The 12,500-nt window shown below is 36.2% G+C and overlaps 1 protein-coding gene across 2 annotated transcripts in view; it reads right to left on the reverse strand.

The window, feature by feature from the left end:
• The window catches only part of Nrt (Neurotactin), a 409,664-nt gene that overhangs the window by 777 nt on the left and 396,387 nt on the right, over positions 1-12,500 (reverse strand). For both annotated transcript variants that reach the window (XM_068378527.1, XM_068378518.1), the window contains exons 3-8: positions 12,163-12,366; positions 9,548-9,716; positions 6,776-6,914; positions 4,908-5,073; positions 4,004-4,673; positions 1-445 (exon numbers count right to left, since the gene is read on the reverse strand). The exon at positions 1-445 is cut by the window's left edge and continues 777 nt beyond it. In XM_068378527.1, coding sequence (XP_068234628.1) covers positions 1-445; positions 4,004-4,673; positions 4,908-5,073; positions 6,776-6,914; positions 9,548-9,716; positions 12,163-12,366 — 1,793 coding nt within the window. The remainder of the gene's footprint in view (positions 446-4,003; positions 4,674-4,907; positions 5,074-6,775; positions 6,915-9,547; positions 9,717-12,162; positions 12,367-12,500) is intronic.

The raw sequence follows: 12,500 nt of genomic DNA on the forward strand, positions 1-12,500 counted from the left end.
AACAGCCAAGGATGGTCGTTGAGATTTGAATACCATTCCAGAGCTGTTTCGGCCTCTGACATACCAGGAGCCGAACTGCTCACTATCGGGTCTCTCCTCTCTTCATTTGGGCCACCAGTACCTTGGGGCCATCTCCCCTGAGGACCCCCTGGGTATCTGGGCCACGTGTCTTGATTTCTCCCTGGAAACCTTCTTGGCCACATATTTGGATCATTGGAAGGTGGAATTGGCCAAAAATTAGGGTCACCCTGAGGACGGCCTGGCCATGTTGGTTGATTTCCATCCATCCAGCTATCTTGACCATCTATGCCCATTGGTGGACGTCGGTAGGCGACTTCTGGAAGTCTAAGGCCATCGATCACAGCATCTACCAATTGCTGTCGGGAAGTCCCAAGACGCTCTCTCCAGGCTAACATTTGCTGCGCAGATGCTTGCTCTGTAGATCCTATTCAAAGAAATGAATGATACTTATTAGAATAAAGGATATTAGTGGAAACAGTGTGTAAAATCTAACTAATGATGGAAGCAAGAGAGATTTGACTTTGAAATCAACGTACAGTATCTTTTGGATGTTAAAATGTGTAGTCCTTGTTTGGATTTTATAGATTGCATGCAGATTTAGGTTAAAAACCAGTAATAGTTGTAATTTCACCTACAAAATATGGTTAATATTATATTTTCTGGTTGATTACAACTTCTTATTTTACATTGGTACCTCAATGATAATTTTTCTTAAAGATATAAAAGCCAAAATTAATTAATTTAGATTAATTCTTTGCTTCAGTTTAGTAAATTGATTTTCGTGATGAAACTGGCACATTTATAAGAACGATTAAGAGAGTCTAATACGAAAGTGGTACCAAGCTTGAAATCTCTTAATATTACTTGGCATTAATGGTGATTCGTCAAGGGAAAATAACTCTTAAATTTCTATTATCAAAGTTTACAAGTCATTTTATTAGATTTTACGAATAGGAAATATAAATAAATCTATATACCGTCTCTAATATCTTAAAAGATACTTGATATATTTTCTTTATATTTAAGTAAACAACAGTTAAATAATTTCTTTGCTGAGAGCTCACGGTATTATGAATATTTGTAATGCCTTTATCAAACAATTCCCTCCATTGTAGTATGGAAAAAAATTTAATTTACTTAAATTAATAAAAAATTAAATTAATACTGAAAGCCTAAAGAAGATTGAAAATGAAGTCAAGATCAGAATATTTTTATGATCTACTAATAAATATTATTGAAAATAAATTACTACGGCATTTTCTAGTAATATAGTTGCACAACAAATAAATTATTATAAGAGGTTAATGCATTTAAAAGCATTCCTCTTTATTCTAATATGAAGATCAGATATGAAAATATTAATTAAGTCATGCATTTAAGAATGTAAAAGTATATTAATAATGAGCCTATGACTTAGCAAAAAATAGGTTGGAATTGGTTTAACAGATTTAGTAGATTTGAGACCAAAGCCCTAAAGAAAAATATTGGGAGTTAAATGGCAGGACAGTATTAGAAATGAAACTATAAGAGAGATTACTCAAATGCCATATGTGGATGAGTTCATGGTGAGGGGTAGATTGAGAGGGTTCGGGCAAGTTCTTCGCACTACCCGAGACAGATTAGTTCACCAAGCTTTTAACTGGGCTTCACAAGGCCCTAGAAGAGTTGGAAGACCCAGCTATATAGCTGTGGTCTCTGAAGCGTGAAGTAGAAGATGATGAATGGAGAAGTAATGATTTAAAAGCTCAATATAGAGTCAACAGAGAGACAATCGGCCAACAAGATTTATACTGTTAAGCCGTTCAAACAATCATCACGAAACGGAAAAGAATGCCCATCCATCAAAAGTTCATGCATCAAAAATTGTGCCTAGTTTTAAGGTTACAAAAGACGATTTCCCATATCCATTCAGCAGTTTCCATACTTTCCTGGTTCATTCATAGCTTATCACACCAAACAGCAAATCATTGAAGCGTTCTTTCATTGACTCTAAGTGAGAGTTGTCCAAATTATGAAATAGTGGGCATGGTCGGAGAATGTTTTCTCCGCATACGCAACACTGGTCAGTTTCAAGGCCCCATTTCAAGAAATTGTCACCTGTTCTGGACACACCAGCTCTAGCTCTGTTTAGGGTACACCAGTCACGTCGAAGTAGTGCCCCTTTCCTGATTAAACTAGCCTAACTTATTGGAGATCCTTCTAAACTCTTAGATTTTCCTCTTTATGTTTTGGAAGATATCATTGAATGGTAAAGGAATGCAGTTAACATGCAGTTAAGGTGCTTCTTCTTTGTGGTCTATTGTTTTCTGCTACAAGGGTGTGCTGTTGCACAATGGTTTATTAAACCATCGTATTCAAAGTTTCTCATTACCATTGGATTGTTTGTATTAATGTTTCTAAAGGATTGTAGTACACCTAAGGTTTTATTGAAATTATAAAAGTTCCATCATGATGTAGCCGAGATTTCCTTATACTAGGTCTGGTCTAACTCGGCATAACAGAATGCATCAGTAATATAGATACACCTGTGGTTTCATACATTAAAATATATTTTATAAAAAGCTATACCTATTACTCCTCTCGTGTGACTCTCTTAGCAGAGTTTAAAAGTTTGTAGCATATTTTGGCTGGTATATGCCTATTAGATACCGTGGAGCATAATAAACAGTCTTGCATTGGTGGCTAACATATAAAGTTTTTATTTACAACATTCCTCACTGTGAAAGAAAAGAAATGTTAGCATTCAAGGAAATTCACTGTTATATAAAAAATACTATTTCATAATCAAATAAAGAGTCATGGAACCCTTGTACTGTCATGCAGTTTTCATTCACCATCTACAAAATGCTTTTGGCTGGAAGGTCTTGAATACTCCCAAGACTATTCAAATTCTAACACTATCTGTTACAATTCAGGGTTTTTTGGAAGAGGGATGGTAGGTGGCAAAAATTAGCCCCTCACAGCGTTAGAACTGCTTAGACTACAATCAATGTCAGTGGTTAATTGGGTCTTAATATACAAATTGCTTTCCATTCTTTTTTTTAGACTAAGAATTATATTGTTTGTTTACATTGCCTGGGGCTTATCTCCAGGCCGGAGCTCTTAGACTAGAAATCTAAGTTCAATTTTGATGCTCTTCTTGAACAGGACAACACCTTTATCTTCTACAGTAAGATTTTGCTCCGTTCAGAGCGCTAAGGCCCGGAGGTTTGAGCTCGGACTTTATGATGCTCCTCTTGAAGAGGACAGCACCTTTGTCTTCTACAGTAAGATTTTGCTCCCTTCAGAGTGCTAAGGCCCAGAGGTTTGTCCTCAGACTTTATGATGCTCCTCTTGAGCAGGACAACACCTTTGTCTTCTACAGTAAGATTTTGCTCCTTTCAGAGCGCTAAGGCCCGGAGGTTTGTGCTCGGACTTTATGATGCTTTTCTTGAACAGGACAACACCTTTATCTTCTATAGTAAGATTTTTCTCCTTTCAGAGCGCTAAGGCCCGGAGGTTTGTGCTCGGACTTTATGATGCTCCTCTTGAACAGGACAACACCTTTATCTTCTATAGTAAGATTTTGCTCCTATATAACATAGGGATCTGTCACACTTCAATTTCTCCTTCAGTACTCTATCCAAAAATTTCTTTCTGGTGTCCTTTGCATTCCTAGGTAGCATATCAATCCACATTACACATGGTGAGGTTCTTTTCCCCTAATTTGTAATCTAGCTCTACCACGGAAACATGTCTCATTACCAACACCTAACATCTCTCACTATCAAAATTCCATATGACACTTTCAGTTCAGTTTTAACTTGCTAGCTCTACACATATATGTTGCATAATTTTCCATCATTTGGTTCAAATGTAAATGATTAACAAACCGAATTGTAGCTATACAGACATCTTACCATGTGGAGAGAGAGAGAGAGAGAGAGAGAGAGAGAGAGAGAGAGAGAGGGAGAGAGAGAGAGAGTAGCTGATAAATTCTTACCTATCATAATAGGCACTTGCGGTGAGGACGGGATAAAGGGCACAACAACGCCATCAGAGACCAGCCAAGCTTGAGCCTGAGGGCGACGCCATTCCAAAGGAGGCGCTTCCATCACAGTCTGAGCAGGCATCATTTCCAGGCACCTTAATGAAGTGCAATTCAAAGATTCAACTAAGGTAGAGTCAGCCTCCCGCCATGTACGGTCGGGATGCAGAGGAGCAGCACCGGTCATCCAGGCAGCGTGTATGTAGCGATGTCCTTGTGGCGAGTAGAGTAATGGCCAAGCTAAAGCCGCTCCTGCTTGGTGGCCCAGTAAAGTTACTCTATGGGGATCACCTCCGAAATGCTCGATGTTATGGTGTACCCAGGCTAGGGCTGTCAAGAGGTCAGAGACTCCTTGATTTCCAGATGTGTGGGGATATGTCGAAGCTGCTAATTTGGGATGTGGGAAAAAACCAAATATGCCACGCCTGATCTGGGGAGCGACGATGACCACGCCGCGTTCTATGGCCGTTGGTGCTGCTTTGCTCAGCAGCCAGGGTCTTCTTGTATCGCCACCAAGGCTTTCGCCACCAACATAGACGACAACAGGTAGAGGAGAGTCGTAACCAAGTTGGGGTGTAAAAATATCAAGCAGCAAGCAGTCTTCCCAGCCATTAACTACTGCACCCTGCAAGAGATAGTCATCTGTGATACCTGTATATCCATACATGTTTATATATTTCATAAACCAGTAAAAGAAACTACTTCAAAGTAACTTTGAATTTGGTGACCTGACGTATATCCAAAACCTTTTCTATTACAAAGATTACAATCAACATGCTCTTTATACATAAATAACACATCAAACAAATATCCGGAAACAAAGAACTGCAACTTTTCAGATTGAAACTCAATCTAGTACCTGCATATCATAGCCCCAGCAGGGACGAGTTATATTAGCCATATATGTCCCAGACCAACATTGCTCCAGCTCTGTCTGTAGCTGCGACTGTCGAAAGCGGTACTTGCCAACTGGGGGTATAGCGAACGGAACTCCTCGGAACACATAAGCGTCGTCTTCTACAACTCTGTTGAAAGGTAAAAGTTTCAGACAAAATTTCTTTTATGTGAAGTAACTGATTAGCATGAATTAATGTACTAGCAGCTAACTTTTGGCTTAGGTTACAAAATATATTATGATGAGGTAAGACATCCAGGCACTAGAATAGTTGGAAGACCCAGGCCTATATATCTGAGGACTATGAAGCGTGAAGTAGGAAGTGATGAATAGGGAAGTATTGATTTAAAAGCTCAAGATAGAGACGACTGGTGAAATCTAACCGAGGCCCTTTGCGTCAACAGGTGTAGGAGGAGATGATGATGATGAAGATATTCAGTTGAAAAATGAATGCTTCAGACAAATTTTCTATTATGTGAAGTAGGTGAATAGCATGAATGGATATATTAGTGGCTAACTTATGACTTTAGCTACAAAACAAATTATGAAGAAATAAGATATTCAAAGTAGAAAAGTTAAAGCTTCAGACAAAATTGCTTTTCTATGAGGTAATTAATTAGCATGAATGAGTATATTGGCAGCTAACTTTTGACTTTTGTTACAAAACATGTTATGGAGAGGGAGGATATTCAGAGATAAAAAATGAGAGCTTCTAACAAAATTCCTTTTCTGTGAAGTAATTGATTAGCATGAATTGATATATTTGTAGCTAACTTTTGACTTTAGTTACAAAATATATTATGGGGAGGGAACGTATACAGGGTTTAAAAGTTAATGCTTCAGACAAAATCTCTTTTCTGTAAAGTAATTGATTAGCAAGAATGGATATATTGGCAGCTAACTTTGACTTTAGTTACAAAATATATTACGGGGAGGGAAGGTATAAACGGCTGAAAAGTTAAGGCTTCTAAAAAAATTGCTTTTCTGTGAAGTAATTGATTAGCATCGATGAATATACTAGTAGCTAACTTTTGACTTTAGCTACAAAATATATTATGGGGAGGGAAGGTATACAGGGTTGAAAAGTTAATGCTTCAGACAAAATCTCTTTTCTGTGAAGTAATTGATTAGCATGGATTAATATATTGGGAGCTAACTTTTGACTTTATTTACAAAACATGTTATGGAGAGGAAGGCTATTCAGAAATAAAAGTGAGAGCTCCTAACAAAATTCCATTTCTTTGAAGTAATTGATTAGCATGAATTAATATATTGGCAGCTAACCTTTGACTTTAGCTACAAAATATACTATGGGGAGGGAAGGTATTCAGGGTTTAAAAGTTAAAGCTTCAGACAAAATCTCTTTTCTGTAAAGTATCAGAGATAAAAAGTGAGAGCTTCTAACAAAATTCCTTTTCTGTGAAGTAATTGATAAGCATGGATGAATATATTAGCAGCTAATTTTTGAGTTTGCTTACAAAATATATTATGGGGAGGGAACGTATACAGGGTTGAAAAGTTGAAGCTTCAGACAAAATCTTTTTTCTGTAAAATAATTTATTAGCATAAATGAATATATTGGCAGCTAACTTTGACTTTAGTTACAAAATATATTATGAGGAGGGAAGGTATATAGGGTTGAAAAGTTAAAGCTTCAGACAAAATCTCTTCCCTGTAAAGTAATTGATTAGCAAGAATGGATATATTGGGAGCTAACTTTTGACTTTAGTAACAAAATATATTTTGAAGAGGTAAGATATTATAAAGACGTTTGTATCTGTACTTGCCATCACTTTATCCAATGATTTGAGAAATATTGGTTTCTAACTTACCCTTGCACAGGTCCACAAGCTGTTACTGTTGTGACGTACGGATGTTTTACACGAGGATCTGGACCAAATATTATCCCACGAGTACTTGATGCTATCACGGCTATGACGATCACTAGGACTACAAGAAGAAGGCTGCAAACTGAATAGAAAACAAAATCATCATAATTGGATCTTAGAAACTATGATAAAGTTTTTCTTTTTGAATTATATATAAAACTAATGACCTGAAGATATTGGTAAGGGTAAAAGAGACTTCAGCTATGGTAAGCAGCTCTTCTAGGAGAAGGACATGCTAAAATCAAAGCCTTGTTCTCTAGTCTTGGGTAGTGCCATAGCCTCTGTACCAAGGCCTTCCACTGTCTTAGCTTAGAGTTCTCTTGCTTGAGGGTACACGCAGGCATACTATTCTTTCTAACACGCTAAAGCATTGTTCTCTAGTCTTGGGTAGTGCCATAGCCTCTGTACCGTGGCCTTCCACTGTCTTAGCTTAGAGTTCTCTTGCTTGAGGGTACACGCAGGCATACTATTCTATCTAATTTCTCTTCCTCTTGTTTGTTTTAAAGTTTTTATAGTTTATATATAAAAAGGACTAATTCATTGTTGTTACTGTTCTTGAAATATTTTGTTTTGATTATTACTTCTCTTGTAGCTAATCTATTTCCTTATTTCCTTTCCTCACTGGGCTATTTTTCCCTGTTGGAGCCCTTGGGCTTATAACCTCATGCTTTTCCAACTAGGGTTGTAGGCTGGCTTTTATATTAGCTTATCTATTTCCTTATTTCCTTTCCTCACTTGGCTATTTTTCCCTGTTGGAGCCCTTGGGCTTATAACCTCATGCTTTTCCAACTAGGGTTGTAGGTTTGGCTTTTAATAATAATAATAATAATATACAGTGAGTCGTTGTGGTGTTGTAGCCAGTGATTTGAGCCAGATGAGTATTATATAACATATTTTAATAGCCTGACTAATTTCAGAACTAGTATGGACTCTAAGTATATACAAAAAAAAAATAAAAAAAACTTCACCAAAATATGATAGCCTTACAACTTCACTGATATTGAAATATTGATTCATATTTTATCCTATGCAAACATCGGCCCTTTTCTGGGCCAACAAATTTCATTCCAATAAGAAAGAAAACATTGACAAGTCAAGCTAGACCTATTTATCTCTCTATCTATCTCTCTATCTATCTATCTATCTATCAATCTATTTATCCTAAACTTAAATGAATAATCCTTTTCCTCCACACATTTACGCAATTTGTATAAATCAATGCATAATTCTATGTACTTCATTTATCATTGCATAGGTTACATAAGTCACTCAACCATGATGTTTTTTTTTCGTATTGCTGACATTTATCAAAATTGTTATTATTAATAAGAATTATTAAAACTTCACAGCTATTGATACATTGCTTCATATCTTATCCATTAGCTTTCGAATATATATAATGTTTATCGCCTAAAACCAGAATTCCTTTATAGGAGAGAATAGATAGTCCACACATTTTATTCCCCTGAGAGAATGAATTAAAGGAAAAATTCACAGAAAAACAGCAAATAATCACAGTATAGATCATAATTGGTAACACCATAAATCTCACCATATACAATATTGATGTTAATATCTAAAAAGTTGTTTCTTTCCAACCGTTATCCATCTGTTAAGGGGTCGGTTGCCTGATGCGCCTTCTCCAATGCCTTCTATCAAAGGCATCCTCTTCCACCAAACCTCTTCTCTCCACATTACCTCACCATCTAATTCTCTGCCTCCTCCTTGATCTTCTCCCCCCTACATTAAGGGGTCGGTTGTCTGATGCGCCTTCTCCAATGCCTTCTATCAAAGGCATCCTCTTCCACCAAACCTCTTCTCTCCACATTACCTCGCCATCTAATTCTCTGCCTCCCCTTTGATCCCCCCCCCCCTACATTGAGGGGTCGGTTGCCTGATGGGCCCTCTCCAATGCCTTCTATCAAAGGCATCCTCTTCCACCAAACCTCTTCTCTCCATATCATCCTTCACCTTAACTCGCCATCTAATTCTCTGCCTCCATCTTGATCTTCTCCCGCTAATAGGTTCCTCCTAAGTCCTCCTCACTCCCTCCCCACCATCCATTCTTAACACGTGACCACACCATCTCAGTCATGATAGTATCATCACCTCTGTAATATTTACTATGCCTGCCATTCTTTCATCATTTTTTTAATCTTTCAAACAGTGATATTCCCATAATAGACTTAAGCATTCTCATCTTTTTCATTTGATTATAAAGATTAGTGATTTCTTTTAATGGATGAACAAAATCATTAATCTTTATAATTAATGAATAAATGAAAATTAGTTGCTTCAAAAACTTATGTATATATATATATATATATATATATATATATATATATATATATATATATATATATATACTGTATATGTATATAAGCATATAAATATATATATATATATATATATATATATATATATATATATACATACATATATATAAGTATATAAATACATTAATATATATGTATATATATATATATATATATATATATATATATATGTACATATAAATATATATATATATATATATATATATATATATATATATATATGTGTGTGTGTGTGTGTATATATAGACATATATATATGTATATATAAATACATATATACATATATATATGTATACAGATATATATATGTCTATATATATATATATATATATATATATATATATATATATATTATAACATTAATAAAAGGCAAACCTACCTATGATAACCCTAGTCGAAGCCAGCGCTGTGAGCGTTTTAGAAAAACAAGTTTGCGTTCGATTCTTGAGAGGCTGCGAAGGCTGGTCGAGTTTGGGGTCACGAACCACCGAGACTCCGGGATCGAACAGGTCCAGGTACCGAGGTTCTCGGTAGCCAATATCTCGGAGCTGAAAAGGAATAGAGGTGTCAGGTAGCATACTGGGGTTCGAGTCCCGCTCAAACTCGATAGTTTCTTGTAGTGTCTGCAACCTAACCATCCTTGTGAGCTAAGGATGAGGGAATTGAGGGAGCCTATAGGTCTATCTGCTGAGTCATCAGCAGACATTACCTATAGTCAATTTATTTCAGTGAGGCAGATTTACACCGACTCGTAGGGGTGCCCTTTTAGCTCGGAAAAGTTTCCTGATCGCTGATTGGTTAAAGAAGATCATTCTAACCAATCAGCGATCAGGAAACTTTTCCGAGCTAAAAGGGCTCCCCTGCGATTCGGTGCAAATGTGCCTGACTAAAAAAAATGAGTATAGCCTTTCTTGGTAGGCCTATATATATTGTTATATACAATATGTATAGATATATATACAGGGTGGTCCAAAATTAGGTGTCCAGTAAATGATTACATTTATGTTGAGATTACATATACATACAATTATATTTACTAACACGATTATTACATTAACAAATAAATTTTATTATAAACAATAATAAAAAGACCTCAAATTTTATGTGAACCAAGATATTCTTGTAATAATATAATTGATACATAACTTATTCCACATACTGTCCACCTACTTTTGGACCACCCTGTATATGTGTATATACTGCATATATACGTACATATATGTATATATAGATATCAATGTATATATATATATATATATATATATATATATATATATATACATATATAAAATTCTATTTATCAATTTATTCATTTATGTAATAAAGTAAAAACATGTATCAATATAGTACAGTTTATTATACACATTTCTCATCATTTATAAACTTTCACTTACAGTACACAACATCACAATTTACTATTTAAAATCTCATAATTCAACTATTATTATTATTAATATTATTACTATTATTATTATTATCACTTTGCTAAGCTAGAACCCTAGTTGGAAAAGCAATATGCTTTAAGCCCAGGGGCCCCAACAAGGAAAATAGGCCAGTGAGGAAAGGAAACAAGGAAAAATAAAATATTCTAAGAACAATAACATTTAAATAAATATTTCCTATATAAACTATCAACACTATAACAAAACAAGAAGAAGAGAAATGCGGTAGAATAGTGTGCCCGGATGTACCCTCAAGCAAGAGAACTCTAACCCATGACAGTGGAAGACCATTGTACAGAGGCTATGGCACTACCCAAGACTAGAGAACAATGGTTTGATTTTGGAGTGTCCTTTTCCTAGAAGAGATGCTTACCATAGCTAAAGTCTCTTCTACCCTTACCAAGAGGAAAGTAGCCATTGAACAATTACAGTGCAGTAGTTAATCCCGTGGGTGAAGAAGAATTGTTTAGTAATCTTAGTGTTGTCACGTGTATGAGGACAGAGGAGAATATGTAAAGAATAGGCCAGACTATTCGGTGTATGTGTAGGCAAAGGGAAAGTGAACCGTAAACAGAGAGATGAATGCAATGTAGTACTATCTGGACTCTCTGGCCAGTCAAAGGACCTCATAACTCTCTAGCGGTAGTATCTCAAGTGGAAATAGAAAAGACACCCTCTTGGATTACTCAAGAAAATGAAAATAAATTGGCGAAGTGACCCCATAACTCTCTAGCGGTAGTATCTCAAGTGGGAATAGAAAAGACCCTCTTGGATTACTCAAGAAAATGAAAAGAAATTGAGGAAGTGACCCCATAATTCTCTAACGGTAGTATCTCAAATGGAAATAGAAAAGACACCCTTGGATTACTCAAGAAAATGAAAAGAAATTGAGGAAGTGACCCCATAAACTCTCTAGCTGTAGTATCTCAAGTGGAAATAGAAAAGACGCCCTCTGGATTACTCAAGAAAATGAAAAGAAATTGAGGAAGTGACCCCATAACTCTCTAGCGGTAGTATCTCAAATGGAAATAGAAAAGACAACCTTCTGGACTACTCAAGAAAATGAAAAGAAATTGAGGAAGTGACCCCATAACTCTCTAGCGGTAGTATCTCAAATGGAAATAGAAAAGACACCCTTGGAATACTCAAGAAAATGAAAAGAAATTGAGAAAGTGACCCCATAACTCTCCAGCTGTAGCATATCAAGTGGAAATAGAAAAGACACTCTTGGATTACTCAAGAAAATGAAAAGTAATTGAGGAAGTGGCCCCATAACTCTCCAGTTGTAGCATATCAAGTGGAAATAGAAAAGACACCCTTGGATTACTCAAGAAAATTAAAAGAAATTGAGGAAGTGACCCCATAAGTCTCCAGCGGTAGTATATCAAGTGGAAATAGAAAATACGCCTGCCTGGATTACTGAAGAAAATAAATAGAAAATAAGGAAGTAATTCAATACCATTCAGGGGCCCCCTCCCCCCCTAAAACCCCTTAATAAATAAAAAAAAAAAAAATAAACGAAAACTTGAAGGAGATTCTCCAATCGGCTTACCTCTGGCTCAGCGTAGGGTGAAGAAGGACTGCCGAATTCTCTCAAAGGATCGGTGGTGGTACTTGGAGGATCCCGCAGAGGATCCTTGAGGGGATCTTTGTAAGGCGACGGATGAGATGGGTCCTTGAAGGCCTCTTCAGTCACAGCCACGCCGCCTTCGCTCACCCCCGGAGGAACAGTGCTGCCGACGCGTCCTCCACCACGCTGAAGAGGGACAACAGTGTTATTATTATTATTATTATTATTGTTGTTGTTGTTGTTGTTATTATTATTATTGTCATCATCATTATCATCATTATTATTATTATCATTATTATAATTATTATTATTATTATTAC

This window comes from Palaemon carinicauda, chromosome 1 (genome assembly GCF_036898095.1).
Source record: "Palaemon carinicauda isolate YSFRI2023 chromosome 1, ASM3689809v2, whole genome shotgun sequence".
Lineage (NCBI taxonomy): Eukaryota > Metazoa > Arthropoda > Malacostraca > Decapoda > Palaemonidae > Palaemon > Palaemon carinicauda.